At 33.9% G+C, this 24049-nt stretch overlaps 1 protein-coding gene across 8 annotated transcripts in view; it reads right to left on the bottom strand.

The window, feature by feature from the left end:
* Positions 1-24049, bottom strand: part of LOC129003148 (casein kinase I) — a 94204-nt gene that overhangs the window by 28533 nt on the left and 41622 nt on the right. For 5 of the 8 annotated variants that reach the window (XM_054431396.1, XM_054431398.1, XM_054431397.1 and 2 more), the window contains exons 2-6: positions 22358-22398; positions 11044-11113; positions 8026-8219; positions 2861-2975; positions 1394-1513 (exon numbers count right to left, since the gene is read on the bottom strand). In XM_054431396.1, coding sequence (XP_054287371.1) covers positions 1394-1513; positions 2861-2975; positions 8026-8219; positions 11044-11113; positions 22358-22398 — 540 coding nt within the window. Of the gene's footprint in view, positions 1-1393; positions 1514-2860; positions 2976-4140; positions 4290-8025; positions 8220-11043; positions 11114-22357; positions 22399-24049 lie in introns of all 8 variants that reach the window. The other 3 variants (XM_054431403.1, XM_054431400.1, XM_054431402.1) reach the window with 1 other exon arrangement.

Genomic DNA, 24049 nt, shown 5'->3' with positions numbered 1-24049 from the left:
CATATCTAAATATCATATTTAAATTGTCCGGAAGTCCTTATTTACTGAGATAGCCGCCATTTTGTTTTTTTCACTTATTAATTTTTTTCTGAAAATTGGTTAAACATACGAAGTTGAAACTTTGCACAAACATTTATAACAACTAGACAAAGCTACAAAAAAATTATGACGATTTTTCAAATTCATAAAACAAAATGGCGGCTGTTTAAAATTTTGTTTCTTAAATTACTCGAAAACCCTTGATTTTACAAAAGTTTTGCAAGAATAACCTTTTTAAGGCAATTTTATTACAAATCGATTGACACCTTAATCTTTAAGATCGGACGAGTATTAACTGAGATATGGCAGTTTTAGTGATACGTGACCGCTTTCAGCATGCGCTGCAACTAATATCCGGCGGTCACGTATCACTAAAACTGCCATATCTCAGTTAATACTCGTCCGATCTTAAAGATTAAGGTGTCGATCGATTTGTAATAAAATTGCCTTAAAAAAGTTATTCCTGTAAAACTTTTGTAAAATCAACGGTTTTCGAGTAATTTAAGAAACAAAATTTTAAACAGCCGCCATTTTGTTTTATGAATTTGAAAAATCGTCATATTTTTTTTGTAGCTTTGTCTAGTTGTCATAAATGTTGTTGCAAAGTTTCAACTTCGTATGTTTAACCAATTTTCAGAAAAAAATTAATAAGTGAAAAAAACAAAATGGCGACTATCTGAGTAACTAAGGACTTCCGGACAATTTAAATATGATATTTAGATATGTTTCTTACCCAGGAACAATGCCCTAAAATATTGGTAGAGAGTTCCGGGACACCCTGTATAGTTGTCCTGTGGCTGTCCTGTGACATTACACTGAAGTAGGTGTAACAAGATAATACCTTTCGCTTTGCAAAATACATGCTTGTCTATAGATTTCTGCACTTGACAGTACTTTCACATTTTTCAAATGCTGTATAAAAATACAACACATATCTTGAATTGCAGACACCAGCATATGTACATATTACACCTAATGTATAAAATTGTCAGTGTGAGAGTGAATGTATATTGCTTTATCTTAAATTCCTTTATTGTAGTAGTGGAGATTTTAAAATGTGGTAAGGGTTAACAAACATAAATGCTTTTTTGAATTTTAAGTTTGCTGATTACAGTGCATAAAGTAACTAATATCCATTCTGAAGGATTGAAAGGTGAAATTATTGTTTTCAGTCACATTAAATCTTTCTGCTTATCCGATCTTACCGTCCCCAGTTTAGGTAAAATAACAGGACTTATCTGAGTTGGGATGGAAAACTGATTAAGGGAACTTACCAATAAACTGTGCCTTAGACGAACAACACTATGGAATTAAGTAATATTGTAGACTACAAGAGTAGAAGTTTTCCACTTACCTTTCCCTAAATGTGTGTTGATGCTCATATACCTTGCTGTGCCAGTCAGACTTTTGTGTTCCCGGTATGGTATGTGTTTATTGGTCTCTAAATCTATGTATTCTTTAGCTAATCCAAAGTCTGGAACAAACATAAGTCTTAAGTCACATATATGGTAATCACTTATTAAATGGTACTGAGACATATCAAAAAAATAACTCAAATAAATATTTTAGTAATTTTCCCAGCATTAAAAAACATTTTGAATTACGAGTTTTTCCAAGCAATTTTAATATTGTTAAGCCCTGTTTACTTAAAGCCAGCAGGCAGGCCTCTAGTGTATTTCTAGTTAACTGAGGCAGATAACCTGCTCGCCAACTGGCTTCTTATAAGCGGCTTAGGCAAGCACTCTTTTAACTACTGGTACCTGGATTTTTACCAACATAAGCTCCAGACTAAAAAATAACTAACCAATAATTAAAGAGGGAAAATTATGATCATTAAAGTTATATTTATAGACCCTCGGAAAACACAGAAATGATAAGAAGAAAAACAAAGTGTGTCTAAAATTGCACGAGTTATCTACATGACCTTAGAGATAAAGAATGACACTCAATAGTTTGTGATACCCTCAATGAAAACGTTTGAAAAACAACTCTTCATCACAACGAGCCTATTCATTTTTATAATGGCAGTCAATGGTTGAATTGGAGCAATTGGAATTTAATTGGGTCACTAATTGGATTAGAAAGATTCAACAGTCCAAATCGTACAAACTTTGTTTACAATACACCTCATTAGGTTATGTTAGCGGTTAAATTGACATTACAGAAGACGTTTTCACCTCAGAACCTGAACCTAACTATTGAAACAATAGTTAACAAAAGTTAATAACAAAATACAATTCCGTCTGAAACCAAAGAACACATTCCAGAACCACTCTACAGTATTCCGGACAACCCAGGCAGTGTTTAAAAATGTCAGTCTACAAATTAGGAATTTAATTTTAAACTAAACATTTAGGTTAAAGCCCGTGGCGGCACAGACCAATCAATACCTCGCGTTACACAAAATAACGGTAGAACTTAAACTAGTTTAGTGAAAGAAATGTCAGTTCATAGGTACATAGGGTGTTCGTAAGTAAACAGCCGGGATACTTTTAATCCTTTCATACCGTCAATCTACTGTTCTTTTTCTCTTGATCACAATTTAAATTAATAAATTGTACCAATGAGCGACAAACAGTTTCAACCCAGCAATGGTGACATGATCACATTGACGGATTAAGGTATTTTAGTATTATCACGATGACCAGACCTAACAATACCTGTAAACCCAAAGCCAAAAATACAGTTCTAAACTTGACTACTATGGTATAACTTTAAAATACACTTGTTGAGTTCTAAGTAAATGATTGGATACATTACTTGTCATTACTTGAGGCAACAAAAGCTGAAAGTCAAGTGCATTAAGCTACAATTCACTCACCTATAATATGAATTATTCTGTCCTTTTTCGTACTGGTTCGACCTATTAAAAAGTTTTCAGGTTTGACATCTCGATAAATAAGATGCCTCCCGTGGACGTATTCTATTCTGTGTAACTGTAGAAAGACAAAAAACAATTTAGTAAACTTCACGACTCCGAAAGATTAAAATTTTATACATTAAAAAATTGTTCTAGATTTCCAAAGTTAACAAATACACAGTTAAAATACATAAAAGGGAGCTTTTTAATTAGATCCTAACTGTTGGAAAGTAATAAGAGTGAAATTATCCTTGGTTTCGGTAACAAACTTAAGCCATTCTAGAAATACTTATTATGAATGTTAATGGTAGCATCGCATGATCCTAATACTTAACACCTTGCCTAAACGTGTTGCATATTCATTACTACATTCAGCAAACTGTAACGAGCTTTGAACCTTTCACTACCTTAACTTTGTAATAACATTTTTTGCAACAATTAATTTGTTGTTTATAGATGTTGTTCAGAAACATACAATTTTTTCAGTTCGTTATGTATCCCTGTCACTGAATTTTAATCCATGAGGGGTGCTAAATGAGGGGTGTCAACTTTTGAACTTAGATGTGTACACTAATCACAAAAACTTTTCAGGAACTAGAATGCAATGATTGTTATCTACAGAAAAAAAATCTAAAGGTTATTAGATCTAATTAGCTAAAGATTATTTAATCATTGTGGAAATGTGTGTATAATTTTTTGACAACTATAAGCAATGCAATTAAAATTTCAAAAAATCTACGAGTTCTGAGGTAGCCTACATGGACCGACAACTTTAAGAATTCAGTATTTACGAACATATCTTGAAATTAACACATTTTAGGATTCTTAAGTAAAAACCAATTACTAACGATAAAATTTAAAATTATGCATTCAGAAAAAAAAACTGATAAGATGTAATGTTAATGATTAACATTCGGCCAAAAGACGTTGCTGATATTAAAATAACAATACATATACGAGATATTATTCTGAGAGTTACGAACCATACACTAAAATCAAGTACAACCAAGTGTAGTTTACCTATGGTACAGCAAATGTGGCTGTGAAATCTTTTAACAATCATATCTGAAAATAGTTAATCTAACACTATAAACGATTTCACAAATGATAAAGCCAAAAAGATCGTGGTTTATCCATAGTTCTTTACCCATACAACAACCAAACCTGTACACAGCTGAACCACATTCGGAAAATGAAAAAATCACAGTACAAGGAGAAAAAAACAGTGTAAACAAACTCACAAGCTGTGTGGCAATCATGAGGACAGTCTTGAGGGAAAAACGGCGACCGCAGACGTCAAACAGATCCTCCAAGCTGGGGCCGAGCAGCTCCATGACCAGGGCGTTGTACTTGCCACACGGGCCGAAGTAGAACACATCGGGGATACCGTCTGACAACAACACCATAGAGTCAACAACATACAGCATGGGACTGGGAGAGATAGGTGGGATACTGGGACGGGAACCAGGAGAGAAATTATATGGAAAAACAATCTGGATTATCAGAAACTTAACAAATATAAATTAACCCGTACAGCAGAGGTCTTATAGGTAGTTACAGCAGAGGTAGTTGTGAAAAATGTTACTGGAAACATCATGCTTATACCATCCTTTCGATTTAAATTTCAGTACATTTCACTTTTTTATGTCCCTTTCTGCTTTTTACTAAGATGGATTAATATTTTGACATAATTTTAATGAATTTGGTAAAGTCACACTAGTAACAAAAACTAGTGTGAGAATAAATTAAAAACTAATGAAGCAGGTATGGGTTTTAGCTGGTATCACTGAAACTGTCATTTGAAATAAGTGGTGGTGCCATTTGACACACTTAATGCTGAATGGTGAACGTGGACAGAGTATAGGTCACTTTGAAAGAAATTACTACTGTCGTATGTTGTCATCGAGGAAGACAACCAAACAAGGAATAGATCAGGAGGAAAGATGAGTAGAGGTTGACAACATTAGATTCATACAATATAGACACAACTCTAATTTAATATGAGTGAAGGAGGTTGAATTATTAAGCTTTGTTAATCACTAACACCTGGTTTCTTGGTCAGGACCATATTTACTACAAACCCTGTAGGATATGTCAAGTACAAGTTTAAAAACAATTATAAATCTTCTGACATTTTACAATATTGAACCAGCGACCTGTTGATTACCGAACGAGCACTAAATCCACTTAGTAGGATGTGTAAGGTAGTGATGTCATAAGTATTATTGGGAATGGATAAAATTAAGGTAGTTCGGTTTTCGTCTGTATGTTATATTTTGCATCCCTCCCCTCACAAAGAGAATCTGCGTAGCTCTGAAAGATCTTATTACAAAAACTTCTCAATTACTAAAAGCAGTGTTCTTTTGACGAAATCAACTTTTCTCCCTCACAAAAATCTGCATCAGCCTCATCTTGGTCAACTTGTTTGTCTGGACTGATTGAGACACAAAGGACATTTCAAATATTTCTTTCACACTGAAACAACTGAACAGATTCCCATGAGATATTATCTAAGTGTGTTGAACAATAGTGTGACTTTCCTCTGCTAAACTAGACTTGGTCAAAATAAAAATATAACATCACACACAACCAAACAAGGAAAAAGCCAGGAGTAGGCGGTTAGATGTGCAAGCTGAAAACTAAAGTAATCAGTGGTAAAGCAAGATTTTTCTATGTCTATCAGTGGCTTCAATTAGTGAGATATTTTGTTGTAAACAAATTTCCTACACAAATTAAAGTAAACCTTATCTTAGTGCCAATTTCAAACCTTTTCCACACCAAAAATTTTCCCATAAAAATAAACCCAACGATTAAAGAATAGTGCAATGTAGCTAAATATACTCTACAGCAGACTGTTACACTTTTTTGTATTATGATTCAGTAACGTAAACAACATTTATGTTTCTCTTTCTATTTTCAACAAGTAGTGCATATTTACGTTGTTATAAAATAGTTGTAAGTTTGAAGACCAAACGTATCTTCATTCATGAGCAAATTTCCTGTTGTGGGAAGGATCCATCATAACCTGAATAATGTTTAAAAACCTTCATTGTAAAATACACTTCCATAACATTAGTAATTGATTTTGTTTTACCCACAGTCAAACATTAATATCCTTCCACAACATTTTTCATCTAATTATACACGATACAACTGTTTCGCATTTTATATTCCTTATCCGGATGAATACAGTGAAGAAAAAAGTATTAAACCATTGAATAGAAACTGCCTGGCTCAACAATATTACACACTTTATTAAAAAGGGGATTACTCGTTACTCAAATAATGTCTTAACAAATTATTTTAATGAAAAGACGTTCAGCTAAGTAAAAAATTGTATAGAGGGTCCAAGTAAAGAACTTTGGGGAAGAACATTCCAGATGGGAAAACGAAAAGAGGAGTGGAGATGGTTAAGAATAAACTGAGATTTCAAAATAAAAATGTTTACTAGAAAAAAACCCCAAAAATGCATCTATGACCATACAAATGTGTAAATATAGATTGTGACTACCAGGCATATAAGAAATAATAACACAAATATTATCCTTGTATGATCAATATGATGAAATTGGAAAATGATCTTGTTAATCTACGTCGGTTGTCGAGCCAACACGAACTGCAACTAATCCTTTGTTTTGCTTAACGCTTATCTCATGTAGGCTTAAATTTTACACTAAATGATCAAGTAAATTAAACTTTAAAACAATTTTTCAGCAATTGAGATTTGCTGCGATGGGAGTATTATATTACAACATTCATATAATTCATGTTTTCCCTGTGATAAGAATGTAAATATTGTTGGACAATATTGCAATTTTAATTTACTTCATTTGAATGTAATTAATTACAATTATTGTTGGTGTTTTGTAACCAAAATATTTTATTCGGCCTATGCCTGCCAATAACAATTACTCAACGTAACAAACGAGAACATCTATCCAAGAGTTTAAGAGAAGGCCAACCTGTCACAGCGAGCTGAGGTTTATTTATTTTAAGAGTGGATTACACAACTGACTCATCACCGATTGGCCGATCACAAGACCGAGTTAACGCATTCATGACCACGCCTGGACTTGCTACATATTCAACTTCACGGACCTACAACAAGCCTATTGCAAACTCAAAATGTCCATCAGATTGATCTAAACGTAACGTTTGAATAATTGAAACATGGATATAAAACAGTTTAGTATTAAGAAAACAAATTAAAGGAGATTTTTACAAAGTAAAAAAGAAAAAGAAAATCAAGAAATAAGTTTTAATTTGTTATAAAATAAACTATAAAGTGTAATAAAATAAAGAATTATGCATCACTAACTTTATGATAAAATCTAGAAATTAATTATCTGTGTTTGAATGGATATGGATCTCTCATAAATATCTCAAACTAATGTAGTACTTAATGAAATAACACCAATTTTCAACACAAATGTTCATGTAGTACACAACCACTTAAATTCTTCAAACCGATAGATTAAATAAGACAGGTTGGATTGATTTGTAAAAAATGTTTGTTATCATCAGCAATCCAATTAAATAAAAATAAAAATGTAAATAATTTACTCATTATAGTTGGCAAAACCTAATAAAACGTGGCCAGCAAATAAATTAGATGTAAGAATGGCTATTGGTGTTTATTCTTCAAAAACATCATGTACCGGCAAGCCAATTACTGGAGCTGTGCCATAATCTTGCCATAATCATTCTAATCATTTTGCCTATTCTTATTTTTATTTAAAATAACAAACAATCAGTTAGTTTCAGTCATCTGTGTTTGAATGTTTCTTGCCAAATCTCCTGTCACTCTTGTTAATGTATTTGTTTTTAAATAAATAAATTATAGTAATTAAATTCAGCTAAAAAAAACATATGCGAGTTAAAAACTAAATGAAAAAATAACTAATAAACAAAACTACAAAACATTAAAAAATTTAAAGTTGAATGGAAATCAACTAAACCAAATTTAAGTAGGCTACAGATTTAAAACACGTTTTTACCAACTACATTGAAAGTTTATTTTAATAATTCACTATAAATTATAGTTAAAAAATAATTTAAATAAATACATACAGTACTAACAAACAACGTACGGATCGTAGGAGAGAGAGAGTGGATGTAGGACTTACGAGTTGGATGGCAATCATAAGGATGGTTTTAAGGGAGAATGTTCGTTTACAGACATTAAACAGATCTTCCAGACTCGGACCAAGCAGTTCGAGGACTAGAGCGTTATATTGGTTATCACTTGTTTTTCCGTACGTGTAAACCGCTGCCATTCCTTCTGGGAAGTTGGCTGACCTGTTTCCACCAGAACGTCCAACTGTACACATAAAACTTGACTAATTTGTTGACTTTAAAACTGAGATTTAAAAACTGTCAAAAAATATTAATAACTCGATAACCAACAATAACCCTGCATACAGGATTTTTTTATAAGTTCCTTAAAACCTACATCTGTGTTAACTACGCTCCTGCGAGTGACACTGGTGATTGCACAGTTCATGTTTGCCATTTATTTTGACTTTGCGCTACTTGCAACCATCATCAAGAGTCATACACATCTGGAGACCTGATAACTAGACAGCACTGAATTGAATTCTATGTGATTGCGTAATACATTTCTTTGTATCCACAATATCTTACTAATATTATAAATGTGAAAGTTTGTGTGTTTGTTTGTTTGTTTGTTTGAAGTTCAATCACGCATCAACGACGTTTGCGGATTGTGCTGAAATTTGGCATGATGATACCTCACATTCCCGATTAACATATAGGCATATTCTTTTCTCAAGAATCCTTTCGGGCTCCGCCCCAGTGGCTCTGCAGTTCCCCATGTTAACCTTACGAGTATTCATATTTAAAAGGAATTAAAGAATTTAGTCAGCTGTTTCAATTAAAACGTTGGTTCTATGATATGCAAAAGCATTAAAAAGTTATAAGATTTACCAACAGGGTGCAGCGCTATTATTTTTTTTTGCATTTATGATAACAGCTTATTTGAACTATAAGCAGCAACAAAAAACTGAGATAAATGGTAGTTGTGTAATACTATGGTATACCGTAAATTTTAAGAAGCAAATTTTATCAAACTGTGTCCTCCCCCATTGCAAATGCAAAGCTCGAGTATGCAATAGGTAGGCGTTTTATACTTATATGCCAACCCCGTACGAAGGACGGGTGCTCTGCTAGTTTTTTTATAAAAGTTTTGGAAAAATAAAACAAGTTGATGAATTATGCACTTCAAAATTTAAATCCCCCTATTCGCACAATATCTCAAATTAAATTCAACACATTTGGGAAATACAGCAGGAAGGGGTGGGGAAGATATTTTAATTGCTCCAACAAAAAATCCTAAAACCAGAGTTTACACCTGGCCTTATACTACTGCTAAATAAGAGTTTAAAAACAAACTTTTGAACTTTAGCTGAATTACATTCTTCAACACTAAATGTCCAAATGATGGCCTTCTACAACACAGAGCTGGGATTCTTCTCAGACAGTTGGGAACAACAAATCATCAATACAGAGTACAGTCCAGTCATTTACTCTTATCTGTAAGTCATTAACAGTTGCTTATGTAACAGTCTGGCTGATGTTGGCAATATCACATTCCCATCTTCCTCATTCAATATAGATTACCATCTTTATGATCTCAAACACCAGAAGTTGGCTGACGGTATTTTGTTGTTTGACAGACCCATAAGAACTAAAAATCATTCATTCATTCATTCAATCATTCATTCATCATTCAAAAACTTTTAGTTCACCCTCTCCTCAGTAATCTGGACTTGTTAACACGTTCACTGCGGGCGTATCCGATCGGATACGGGCCGAGCGCTGTTCAGGTGCTGCCGTAACCGATCGGATACACTCGGCAATGCCTTTCGTATATCATAGTTTTTGCTCTAGCGTCAGTCGAAGTCAGACCTATTCCACGTTAGCGTGTAGTGGGTGACTTGCTTTTTGTTGTGTTGTAGGTTGGTAGTAAAATTTCCCCATAAAATTCCCGTCTGGCAAACTTAAAAATCAACTTGTTGTCCCGTCTTTCTCCCTCCAATTGGCAATACGATGGGACCGGCTACGTTCCAGGCAGTGCTGCTATCTGTGAGTGTTTAGCGAACTACGTCGACTCTTGTTACAAAACAGGACATCACCGCACGTTATTTGCTGTTCGTCATACCGAAATATGAGAGCCAATCACCCGGCAATTGGGTTTGATCGACGCTGCGGGCTGCGCCGCACTGGGGCCATTTGATGGCCCGCAGCGAACGGGTTAATCAGTAAAGACAGGAGTTAGGACTCTTATAGGAGTTAACCCAAGAATGTGCTAATGCAATGTGTCACACAGTTTTGTTGGGCAGCATGTTATTCAGTAATATAAATTTGTTACTCATATGAAAATTAATGTGGCACACTTTCAAACTGTTGTTGCAATGTGGCTGTAGGTATAACTCTTTGAATTTCAGACCACAGAATAAGGGTTTAAGCCATTGTGATTGGACAAAGGTTTGGACTAACAGTGGGGTGAAAATGATCAATCTTTGGCCTAGGTGTGCATCAGGCTGGCAAAGTAGTCTGGACTGCTTTCATATCATCGTTAAAGGTGATAATAATTGTAGACTATGTGTGTTTAAGTGTGCTGACATTTAATGATCCCAGTAGGTGAAAACTTAAGACATTCAAGTTCTACCCTCATCACTTGGTAATGATCACTTACATTCACGACAGTCCTGGAATAGCACATCCTTTGTATTAAAGTTATAAGTATTTTCATCCGGACAATTTTGAACTTTACTTCGATTAGTCCAGATTAATGAAGGTTTCTGTGTTTCAAGAAATTACAAAAATTGGGAACCCACACCTCTCACTGCTTACACCTACCCAAAAATGTTTCTTGACATAGAGAAAAGGATAATTATGGCGTGAGTCATCAACAAATTGAGTCACAATGTTTTACAGTTTTGTAAAATTAAACTCACTTTAACGTGTAGTTTACACTAACATAGAAAATTGACGATGTTGACAAAAAAATGCATTGCTTATATAAACTTAAGTCTTGATTATAAAAGACGGTTACTAACAAAAATTACAAAAATTTCAATAAGATTTACAGAAACAGAATTAAAATAGTGATTTGGCATTACCATGTGTTCCTAGTAGTTTGTAGAACCTGTACTCCAGATGTAACTGAGGGGCTTTGGACTTCATTGGTTCCTGCAACAACACAACATCGTTACCATGGTAACGTAATTACAGAAAATCACACAAACTCGAGAAATTACAAGTATACAACAAAATTGACACTCAAGAACACCAACAAACAGTAAGGTGAATTATCTTAGGTAGCTAATAAACAGTTTTAGCATATATAATTCTAATGTAGGTAAGGGGTTTTTTTTATTGGATATCCTGCCACTTTGATGTCAATTATAATAACTGGGTGTCGTCTAAAATGTTTCATTATTATCACGGTGGTTCTGTTCATAGTGCAATAGACAAGAAATTGAAAACAGCAATCTCCCATTGTTGGCACTAATTATTATGCAGTCAATTTTGTGCTATATTAATTATTTTGCTATGTTTTACACATACATTTAGCCAAATAGTTATACATTGGAATCTTTATAACACATTTTTCAAACAAATAACCTTTGGTCAAGAGATATTTGATTCAATTTTACCCTTAATCAGATGTTATAGGCCTAGCAAACCTCTAATTATAAGTTCTAAGCTTGCAAGGGTAATTTGTCTTATAATTAAACTAATACACTGTACGGATCAAAATTATATTATAACAGCCTACTTTGCTTATTATCAATCCATTTTTAGATACAATACTATCGTTAATTGCAATTGCAGTAGGATAGAGGAAATGTCTTACAAAAGAAGTTGGTTAGAATTATATCTTATGAACCCCTACAGGAACACTGTAAACCTCTGTTCATTCAGCTACATATTCCAACAGTGATTAACATTTATTTATTTGATGACTCTATGTAGTGTATTCTAAAAAGTCCCAGCTTAATAAAAAAAATTCTAATGTTCATAATACAAGGAATACAAACGTTGCTACCATAGATTTTTTTAGACTGTCTAAAACTCTTAAAAGCCACATTGTAATCTAACTAAAAATATACAACAAGCTAATAAATTTCAAATTCAAATTCAAATATATTTATTTAGGATATTACAAACATGGCCTCGCCAAGTTTACAAAACTTGTCGGCGAGGACCAATAGATTCAAAAAAAATTACAAACAAAGTTTACAGATTTTTCTCTTTTTCTTTTGTTTTGTTTTCTAGGTACAATGAATTATGAAAACTAGTTCTAAGGCGGTTCGTGGCAGGCACTTATTAATAACAAGAGTGTTTTGGCAGCTAAACTTAATTCTAAATGTGTTAAAAAGAAGTGTAACGAATAAACAATAAATAAAAGGTAGGCTAATGAAAGGAAAGCTCATATAACCAACAGCATTCACCTAGATTGCAATCTTTTGTTGTCTTTGGATTTGTGAGTTTATGTCGTGTGGTGGTGGTAGTGGAGCGAGTGAGTGTCGAGAGAAAAAAAGAGTCGCTTGACAAGCTTGAGTCTTGTTTGTTCGTTTGTTGGCTGAACATTTAGTACGAAAATCCTGAAAATACTTTTAAATCTAAATTCTACGGATAGCTTTCTATTCTCTATATGATTTTTTTTTTAATGCCTGGTATTATTTTTTAAGTAGAGTAAGCAAATTGGACAAAGTAGGGCATGCTGTTGGATTTTGTTGGTTATGGAGTTTAATCACTTCAATTATTAATTTCATTTCCAAACAAAGTCAAACTTGATTTGAAGTCTTATTTGTTCCATATGAGAGACCTGTTATCAAGGTTGTACAGTATTAACAGCAATCAATATTAGGCCCTACCCAAAAATAAATGGCGAACTAAAAAATATTTACAAAACTGTTAATGAGCTGTTCTTGCCAATTTTAAGACATAATTTAGTCAAATAATTACATTAACGCCAACAAGGTACCAAAGGAAGTGATAATTCAGTCAGTGACACCACAGTATTTGCCCAGAACCAACAACCAGTCGTAAACACTTCCAAGTGACAAATTACGCTTCATGTCTTACATAATGTTAACTGTTCAGTTGGAGCACACTGTTGTACCATTCAACACATTTTCATATAAAAAAAAATTCATCTTTACCTTAGCCTATCTCTAGCCTATTAACTTAGATTTTGAGGCCTAATTAAAATCTAGATTTTGATCTGTTTTGAAACCAAACTACTGTATCATTAATAAACATGTTAAGTCATAGTTTACTGTCTGATTGTGTCAATTAACTATACCAAACAACAAAAGTGTAGCAAGATTTAAACATTATCAGAAGTTAAATCAAATAAAGCTTCAAAGTGTGGGTTCAATTTTTAATTTAAATATTTCTAAGAAGCAAAAGATTTTAATAAAGTGTAATATACATTTTAAATATTTAAAACTCTTGGAATCTTGGCAATGCAGTCTAGGTCGCAAATATAAATCTTCTACTATTTTCCAAACATTTTATACTGAATTCTTGGTCTATTTTACTTAGATATAGAACGTTTTCCTGGTTCTATTTATTTGATTTACCTTTGGTTTATTGTTTAAAGAACAATAATTTGAATGTGAACAAAAAATAAGAGAATATAAGTTAGTTATTTACAACCATACAGTTTGGTTTGAAGCTCTAGTTTTTTTGTCATTGTAAAATAATACAATTTCTACTAGTACAAAAGGGTAATACACAGTAAAACAACATTAACTATACACATTTAACTCATTCAAAAAAAAAAAAAAAAAAATAGAAATTTTTAAAACTAGCTCAGCCTAGTAGCTGAAGATATACAGAGAATCAACCAGTATGCTTACACTATTTTCACTTTAGTGTGAGATACACCCATGTGTTTTAAATTTACCAACAGCTGGGTTAGACCTTAGAAATGAGAAAATTGACTAAAAACCGTAGGTTATAACAATCAAGGCCCTCTAAGAGGGTCAAGGTAGAGGAAGTAGAAGGAGTTAAGAGTGGTGGGCTCAAGGTCGGCCACCAGCTTCAAAATAACTCATCCTGATGTTGTAGAACAGTCCCAATCTTGTTATTATTTCAAACTAAGCCAGTTTGAATGAAAAGAATCATAGAATCTGATGATAATAACAAATCAATGTGACCAAAGTTGTGGAAAGTATATTCACTAAAATATTCTAATATTGCAGTCCTCTATGGTAATCTAATCAATATCCACCTAGAGAATATGATAAGCGTAGCTGTCCTAGTAAGACCTAGACCCAGGACCAATATTTTTCTTTGTTTTGATGTACTCAAAAAACAAAACCACCATCTGTTTAAATTGAGTAAAAGTTATCTGTAATTTTGTCTCAACCATTTTGTAGAGCATAAAAAAGAAATAGGCTAGTTTAGTATTTGAAGATCGGTTACTAACTATCATAACTATGAGATGGAAATCTATATACAGTAATAAGCTTGTAATCTTTGTTGTATACTTACACAATTAGCACTTTTAATGGTCTTTGTAAAAATAATAAAATTGTAATGGAATCGAGTGGTCTTAGCACGAACAACTTGTTTCTAGGTTTGTGTATACCCTACAATGTGACTACAGAAATTGTTCATGTTCGAATAAACAATTATAAAACCGATCCTCTAATAAAAAGTTGAGAAACATGAGTCGAGATAGGCTGAGAACGACAGCTGACTACTTATTAAGGAAAAGTTTGATAAAGTCAGAGCAGTGACAGCTGCTGAACGCTTAGTCATGCCTCTCATTCACCACTTGACCAGCGCCACACAGCCGCTCTAATTGGCTACCAAACAATGTGCTTACCATGGCAAACACACAACTTTGTCTAATCTAATCTATAAATTCACAAACACTGGATAATCTATAAATTCACCGTCAACTGTCTGTCGGTAATAGCTATGAAGCTTGGTTTTTATTAGAAAAAAAACCTAGATAGAGCCGATTTCACTGATGTTATGTTATAATTTCTCCATTTACACGTTAAATTCAAGATGCAAACTGTATGCTGTATTTTTATATGATTTTTTAGCATTAAATACAGTATTACTAATTATGTAATTTAGTGATTCCGATCCAAGCTTTTATTATTAGATGAGATGGTGTGGATTTACACAGTTTAGAATAATTTTAACAAAGCCTAGTTATTCTAGTTATTTTTTTTTATAGGCTTAAAAGTTATTTTTGCATTTTTAATATTTTATTAATGTTAACTTACACTTTTACAACTAAAATATTATCAAATCTAGGACAGATTCTGTACCCTGTTGCGACTATTGCTAAAACCACAGATCATTGCTAGGTTTGGACCAGGCCCTTAAACAATGATGGCATAGAATAGTAATCACATATAGTTATTCTTTGACCAACTGTTACAGAACATATTAGTGTATGAATCACTGTTGTTTCAGCCATGGCCTATCCCCAAGAACGCAGAGGTACACCACTGGCCAATGTACCAGGAGGTCCTCCAGCAGGTCAGAGACTGGCAAACCAGACAATCCCTCACCAACAGCCAGCAGGACCAGCACCACCACAGCCACAGGTATGAAAGGCCATCAAACAACTCAGGTCCAGCCAGGATCTTTGTCTAAATTCTAAAACTCTTTCAGTGGCAACCTGCTCTTTCCACAGGGGTGTTCGAATTATCCACTCTTATTTCCTTGCCCATGGTTCCCCTCAAGGTCTGCTTTTCCTTCTTCATTCCTGAGGGATCCCTGCAGCATATAGTTGATGTGTTTCTTGTGCCAGGATAGATGCATTCTTTCCCATCCAGCTTATCCTGCCATTCTAATAAAAATCCATTAAACCAAGGATCTGTTCAAATTTTTTTTAAGACTGATCTATATACTAGACAGTAATTGAAGTGAAGAATGCCTGCTCTAGTTTATGAAACATATAAACAAACTTGTTAGAAATGTACGTATCTGTATGCGATTACATTAACCCACAAGCATATACGATGGTGGTTGTGACCCTCCAATAAGTGGTGCAGATATACTTATCATTGTTAAAGAATAAGAATAAGACATTTGTACATTTTACTACACAAAATTTTAAAAACTTCACTTATTACCAACTCTTCTAATGACAGTTAAAGCCTTTAGACAATACTGATATGTAGTATGTTGTAGGTTCAGGTTCCCCCGGAGAAAACCTACCCATGTGGCTGTGCCTGGCCAGGAACCCACAAACCAGACTGTATGTGGAGCCTCTGGGAGCAGATGAGGGACAACTACCTGCAGTGAGTACACAACACAACTCTACACTCCATTCCACACTTACCATGCAGTACAGTGGGGTGTTGTAATGGGAGATAGTAGTACTAATAACATTATTGTCAAGTGGGTAGTGTTCAATTGTCCTCACCACCCTTGTGAAGGCTCTTAAGTACATTTCACTTATTTCTGTAACTTGATATCCTTGTATATAGATTGCAATATTGTGACCATATATCTAAGATTTCCACTTTGGTAAAGTTAAAATTAGTATAGTAGTAAGTGTCCAGGACAAACAAAATTAGACCTTTCATGGGTCCTCTCCTGCCGTTATGGCAACATTGAACTCATTTCTTGTGAACACAGTGACGTCGTGGTCATCTTCTGTGAACGTGACGATGTGAAAAGATAATTAACGGAAATGTTTGGCGATTGTATTGGTTATCATCAGAAACATTATTCACAGACTTTTTCCTGGTAATTAAAATTATTATTTTCCCAGTTGGCTTGAATTCTTGTCAAATTGTAGGCAGTACAAAGTTTGATTGGATTTGATTTTGGTGAGTCGGTGGCAGACTGACTGTAGCGTCATGGACTTCAGGCCCAAGGCGGCGATGTTGTGGGTTCGTATCCTGGTCACTGCCCCAGACATTTTATCAGTACAGTTCACCTTCGTACAGTACTGGCTCACCCCTTGATTTGATGAGTACGTTACTCGTGCTGGCCCTTAGCTTATGTGGACAGGCAGATGCAAAGTTAAAAGAGGCCGCCAACCTCATGAAAAAAGATTTTTATATATTCTATTACTATGATGTCTCTAACTGGCAACATTTTTTCAAATTGAAAAAAATACATAATTTGTTATAGTAAGTTATTAGATAACAATTTTTAGAAAAATTAAACGTTACAAAAAAATAGACAAAACTCCAAACCTCAAACTGAATTTTAAGATTTTTAAACGAAACAGTCACCACAGTTTGCATGGAATGGACAAATTGAAAATTACAGTTTTAGTAAATAAGGCAGTAACTTGTATGATTTTCTCTTGATGTATAAAGCAACTCGCTTGCTTACTTCACTGTTAGCCAGGGATGGAATAAGGCCAGATTCCAACCCACTGATTTAATTCGCTTTGAAAAGAAGCAGACATGACATAATTGACTTTATCCTTTCCTTATCCTCTCATACTCTATAGAATGTCCACATTTAAGGAATATAGTATTGTGCCAACACATTTTTGAGAGCATTTACATATTTATATTCTTTTGTCCTAATATGATGATTAAATAGTCCTGCAGACTGAGCGAATTTAGATTTGTTTAGTTGGATTTTTACGAAACTAATTTTAACAAGTCAGATTTATTCCTTATATCAGCCATTAGATTTAACGAGTGCTTAGGTTTTCTGGTCCAGGGAATGTAATTAAGTTAGTTTTTTTATTAAAATGTAAACAGCTTATAATAAAAAAATTAATTTGCAAAATTCCATCGAAACATTCATAAACGAGCAAACGTTTATTTACTCTCCATAAAAATAATGTTGAAATTTTAAACTAACAGTTTTTTGGAATTTTTTGTAATCATTGGACAACAGCGCTTCAATATACTGAATTATTTTTTATCTCTACAAAATGGTTGAGAAAAAAAATTATATCTTTTTATATTTTAGGGTCGAAAATGAAAAAAAATGTTTACACCAAAACTTTAATTTTATATCATTGTGGCATTAATCAATGTAACTTGCAAGTGGATTATGTAAGTGAAATAATAATCTTCACACAACAATTCATTGTTTTTCCAGTACAAACAATACTTACTAAAATAAGCAACAAATTGTTTTACACAGAAATTTCCAATTATCTAGGTCAAAAAATCTAAGGCTCAAAATGTAAAATACTATTAGTCTCTACAACGTCACAAGTCACAGTTAAACATCCAATGATTTTAATTTAAACATAATAACATGGCTGACAGTAGGTCTGAGAAAGATAAGATTGATCCTTTCCACGACTTCACAACTCTACAACACAATTGTCTGGGTGCTGAGTGTGGTTATTGTCATCACCTTCAAATCTGTATGTCACTGGTTACTAGCCCAGATGTCATTGTTATTAACATAAGGTAGTAACAAGACCAGGGTTTGAACCGTTCGGCTCCCTTACAAAAAACGTTGATGGAATCGTAGCACAAATAAACAAACTCTTTTATTGCTCCAGAACGAGAGAGCTGATGAGCAAATTCATGAGCCAAGCATCCACGATGCAAGGGGACGCTATGGGGCTGCAAGGGATGACAGAACAACAACAGCCGACAGGGGTGACGTTACCTTGGGGCTTCCCACAACAACAACAACAGCCACAGCCGCAGCCGCAGCCGCAGTCATACTCCGTGGAGAGCGAAGCTAGGAGACAAATGGAAGAGCAGAGGAGGATCAAGAACACCTGGGTTCAGTTCCTCACCATATTCGACATGGCGCTGGACATGGCCAACGATGTGTCCAAGGACCGCTGGGAGCAGAATCGCCGTAGAAAGGTCAGTGTCCATTATGTTCCAAGCTGTAGCCAATGTTTTATACAAAATGAACACAGTTGGATGAGCCTGTCACAGAGTGCGCTAATAAATAACTTCCTCTAAATCTTGATAAAACAAAACTTGATGTGACTTAAAGGCTACTACAGTATTAGCCTAGACGTAGTCCTTCCAGATTCGCTTGGTTGAAAAGTGGTTATATATTCCAGAAATTAGTGATTTTTATCAGCAAACTATCTGTCACTGTTATGTTAAGTAAAAAAACTGGCAACAAAGGAATGCAATGCCTAACTCTATCCATCTATAGTCTATGGCGCTTGACATTTAAAATATCGTCTGGGTTTAGAGACTTGGACTGTTACATTATATTTTCACTTTTCAGCCTTAGTTTGTTACTGTCATAATTTGTTGCTGACATAAAAGATGCTGTAAATTATATAGTAGGGGAGATCTAAATCAGTGAGTGGCAATAAATACTCTGTACTCAATGATCTGTAAGTGGCAATAAATTTTATTCTAAAACTGGCAACAGATTTAAACGTGGGAATGGAATGTCTACTTCTATGAATTCTCAATGTTAATGTGCTAGGCAGCATTTCAAATGCAAATTTTTAAGAGGACGGAGATACTATAAACAGCTCTGACATCCCTATCGGTACCACAACTAGGACCAATACGTTCTCCGAGCATTCTATTGAAAGTGTTCTCTTCTCCTTTATTTTCAAAGGGAATCCATTTCTAAATAATAACCATTGATTGATTTTTAACACCAAAAATCTGTCTTTAATTCATTATAAGGAAGAGAATTTTGAGCTTGTTGCAAAAATTTAAAATGTAATTCCCTCGAACAATATAATTCTTTTAGCATACAAAAAAGTGCCTCTAAGGACTGTACAAGCTTATTCATATCACATCTAACCTCGTACCCTCGTAACCTCTTGTTCGTAGTCTGAGTAACCTTAATTTGAAACAAAAACTTCATAAGTAATTTTATTGTACTTTTATTTTAGAATGTTCATAATATTCCTGTCTTAGAGAGATTCTTTAGCTAAAAATATGACAGTTCCACACAGAAGGCAAAAAATATTAGAAAATTATAACATAGCTAAAATGTATCCAACAATTGTTGAACATCAACAAAAGACACTTTGCAACCGAAAATAATCTGTCACACAGGAGAGGCAGCGGCTAGAACGAGAGCAGCGGCTGGAGGAGTTGCGGAAGGAACGACTAGAAAGGCAGAGAGGCTCCAAACCTGAGCCAAGGCCTGACAAAGGGAAAACAGCGGACAAAAAAGATGTAAAACCAAAAGAAAATAAAGTTGAAGAGGTAAGAAAGGACGAAAATACAAAAGAAACACCTAAAGCTCTGACGGATAAGTCAAAAACTCCAGCAGAAAACAAACCGAGCACTCCAGTAAAAGATAAACCAAAGACTTTGGAAGAAGAAAACCCAAAGCCTCCAGAAAATGAAACCCGACCAATACCAGAGGAATCGGTCAGAGTTGAGCCTAAAGATGAACCAGTCGCTCAAGATGTACCAGCTGCTCAAGATGAGCCTACACCTGACCCAACAGTCAATCCTACCGAGAATACTAAAGAAGAAGAGGCCTAAGAGAGAAAGGGGAAGTAATGAAACCATTCAGAGATATATTTAAGACCAATGTTATAAGATGGAGAAAACATTATTATTTAACATAAACACCCATTTTCACTATGATAAAAAATTGATTCTTTATTTTGTGTACTTCAGAGCTAATTTGGTATCTTTCTAAGGACTTCTCAGCTTCATTATACGACTGCCAAAGGAAGAAACAGGAATGAAGATTCCAAAAAAGCATGGGTATGTGTAATTATGACAGTCGATGAGCCATTTACCATTAGTGGAAGTTACAGACAGAATCTCTCGGATAGCGAAGTATCACCTTTGATGGCTCTCCCCTAAGGCCTCTCGCCCACTATACGATTTCGGTCGTACGACACTGTGTCGTACGATATTCTTATCATATGTGTGGTCCTCGCCCACTTTACGACACTTTGTCGGATAAATGGCCAGTTGCTCGGTAGCCCTGGAAGAGTGAGGTGTGGGTGTGTTGCGCAATATCTTAAAACAGTGGTTCTGTATCAAATAGTAAAACAATGATTCCGTTACGTGTTGTTGCAATGTGGATGCTGTGGCGTAGATTAAGCGATAGTGGCCAATGTAGGCCTACAGCATTAAAGAAACATTTATTTTTATGTGTAAATTATTTTTTAGTTAATGTATTGAAAGAAATTTTCAAATTATATTAGTCCATGCATTTTACAAGTTTTTAAATTTACCATAACTATCATAGGGTTTTGGGATAGTCTGGTAAAAAGTATGTATGTTAATTGTTTTTGGATTAGTTTTTAAATGGATTTAATTTTATCAATATAATCTACAAAAATATATATTTATATGTTTTAGTGAAACTTTTTTACACAATATAATTAATAATTAAGATTATACAATAATAATAGCCAAACTCGCATTTTTCAATAATTATTTTGGTATATTTACTCATAAGTGATGCAGTATTTAAACATAATATAAGGAAAAATATAAACAAATTGTAAAAAATAAATAGGAAGATCAAAATTACGCAAAATAATGGTTGGAAAATAAGACCAAGTGATATATCAAACATTATAATAAAAAAGTATGAATGAATTGTAAAAAATATTTATTCACGATAAAAAATACGCAAAGTGATATAACAACTATAATAATGACTAAGTATGAGTTAATTGCAAAAAGTATATATAAGACTACTGGGGAGAACGCACGACATACGATAAAAATCGTATAGTGGGCGAGCGCCCATTTGATTGTGTACGCCACTGCGAGTGAAACAGTCGTACGACAGTCGTGGATCACAGTGGCAGTGGACGACTGCTTCACGACAGTTTGTCGTAGTCGTGAGATTATCGTACAGTGGGCGAGCTCTCATAAGATCCAATGGTTCACTGTGGAAATGTTGTCGTTCCGACACAGTGTCGTACGACCGAAATCGTATAGTGGGCGAGGGGCCTAATGGAACTCAACTCCCAATTGTTCAAGTATCAGCCAAGTTACAATTAAATTACTAAACCTTTATCTCTAGGCTTAAGCCTCAGCTTTGCTACTGAGGATGCCTTATCGTAGATGGGGCAAAGCATCGGGTTACGTATATATTTTGAATAATAACGACTTGACAAGGCTCTCACTGGAAGACCGAGAATTCACTTACTAACCCTATTTAACAGGTTTAGCCTAATAGAGCAGAAATTATTTTCATTTCAGACTTTTTTTGTAATTGACGAATCAACGCAATTGTATTATATTGGGTGTTTTACAACTAAAATTATTTCTAGCGACAGGCCAAAGAAGCCACACTTATTTTAATAAGGATCAATCATAAAAGAGGATTAGTGTATGATTATTCCCAAAAATTTGTTCTATATTCATGGGATTAAAAATAGAAAACACAAAACAAAACTAAACTGTTGATCTTGAAACAAACTTGGTTTACATGCTATGTTTTTATCATAACTTTTTGGACCATAACATGAACATATAAGCCATAAACAAATACACATAGCCACTCAACATATAAACCGTAACTTTACACATGAAGATATCTACTTACCATTTTGATGGCAACATGCTCGTTGTTGTATAAATTTTTTCCTGAAACAAAAGACAGTGTGTTACTACAAACAATTTAGTGTTTGCATTGTTGATGTCAACAGTAGTTTTTCCATTGCCAGTGATGTATTGTAAATTGAGATGCATTGTGTAAAGTGCAGAGTTATCAATCATTGTTGGTAAACTGGCCTCTGTTCCCCTCATATCAACGGGTCAACAAACAAATGGCTACAACATAGCCTAAAACTGGACTCAGCTATACTAAAAACATATATATCGGCCTAAGCCACAAAAAACCTGCATGCTATGCTAATTTACAATTGATTTATTCAATTTGCATCCAAATACCAATGTTCATAAGAAGGCTTATGAAGTCGTTAAAAACATAAATTAATTAGTTATATAATATTGATTTAACTTTTATTTTAATCAAATTATGTGAAAACTTTTTATATGTTGTTTTATACACTCTATATTAATTACTTACTATGAATATTTTTTATGCAAGCAATGAGCAAAAACCAGGGAACTTGCCATGAAGACTACAGTAGTAGTAACTATACCCCTTTGTAAGTTGTTGCTGAATGAAATCTAAACTGTAAATAATAACAGTCTAATGGTAAAACATAACAACGTACTATAAAGTTGTCTCTAGCAACAAGATAATTTGTCTGTTACAGCTGCCACTTTTAGATTGGATGTTATTGACAAAACAATCCAAGACTTCCTTTTCTACAATTCAGTATTTATTTTAAATCCAAACCATTCGTCATTTTCAAAGTATAAACACTTTCGATTCTAATTCTTGGAGTGTACAGCTATGTTACGTTAAATTTTATGGACTTAAAAATAGATTTTGTGAACATGTTAAAGGATTGATCTGCAGTCACAACTATTGACTTAGATGTTGATGTTTTTACAATATGCGATGTCTTAATAATTGTGGTATAGATACAAAATCATGCCAAAAATACATTATCAAGAAGATTTAATGCATTTTGAGTGGTGTGCTTTAACTCAAATATCCACTCCACTACTCAGTGTGTACTCATCTCAGTGTAAAGATGTTCTAATTCAAGTTCCCTGGCACTTGTCTCATACCTCTGATTGACATTGGCACAGTTGTGCTTTACCTCATCATTTCATCATCTAATTACCTACTCTACTATAACAGCTCTAGAGCTAGTTAACTGCTTTAAATTGTCTTCCCACACAGAATGCCTGCAAATATTGTCTGGCCTACTTCTTTATTCACACAACAGTATACTTATGAACTTGTTCTATCCTTCACGGATACATTTTTCATTTTTTAAAGCAAAAGCACATTTTACTGGTATATATATAAACTTTGGTGCTCTTTTTATCTATTGCTGACCAATTTCTTTTATAAATTTTATAACAGTATGGATCACATATTATTTTTTTGTTTATTTTATTTAAAGCATTATTATTTCTAATTGACATTATTATTATATGTTCTAGCTCTGCAACAGTATCAAAACTACTTGATATTACAACTATTCAAATGAAAATACCGTAGGTTACTAAAATTGTAAAGAAATAGTTATTTCCCTACAGTTACCTAACAATGTACATGTTCTCTCACTGATTTGAGAAAGCAAAGTGGTCAATTCGCTCACCAGTGAGACAATGTTAACATTGTCTCACTCCAGATTTGCAACGTGAATGCACG

Source organism: Macrosteles quadrilineatus, unplaced genomic scaffold (genome assembly GCF_028750875.1).
Source record: "Macrosteles quadrilineatus isolate MER2022 unplaced genomic scaffold, UCM_ALF_1.0 Scaffold_9__3_contigs__length_116548681, whole genome shotgun sequence".
In the NCBI taxonomy this organism is placed as follows: Eukaryota; Metazoa; Arthropoda; class Insecta; order Hemiptera; family Cicadellidae; genus Macrosteles; species Macrosteles quadrilineatus.
This window is presented reverse-complemented; position numbering and strand designations above follow the sequence as displayed.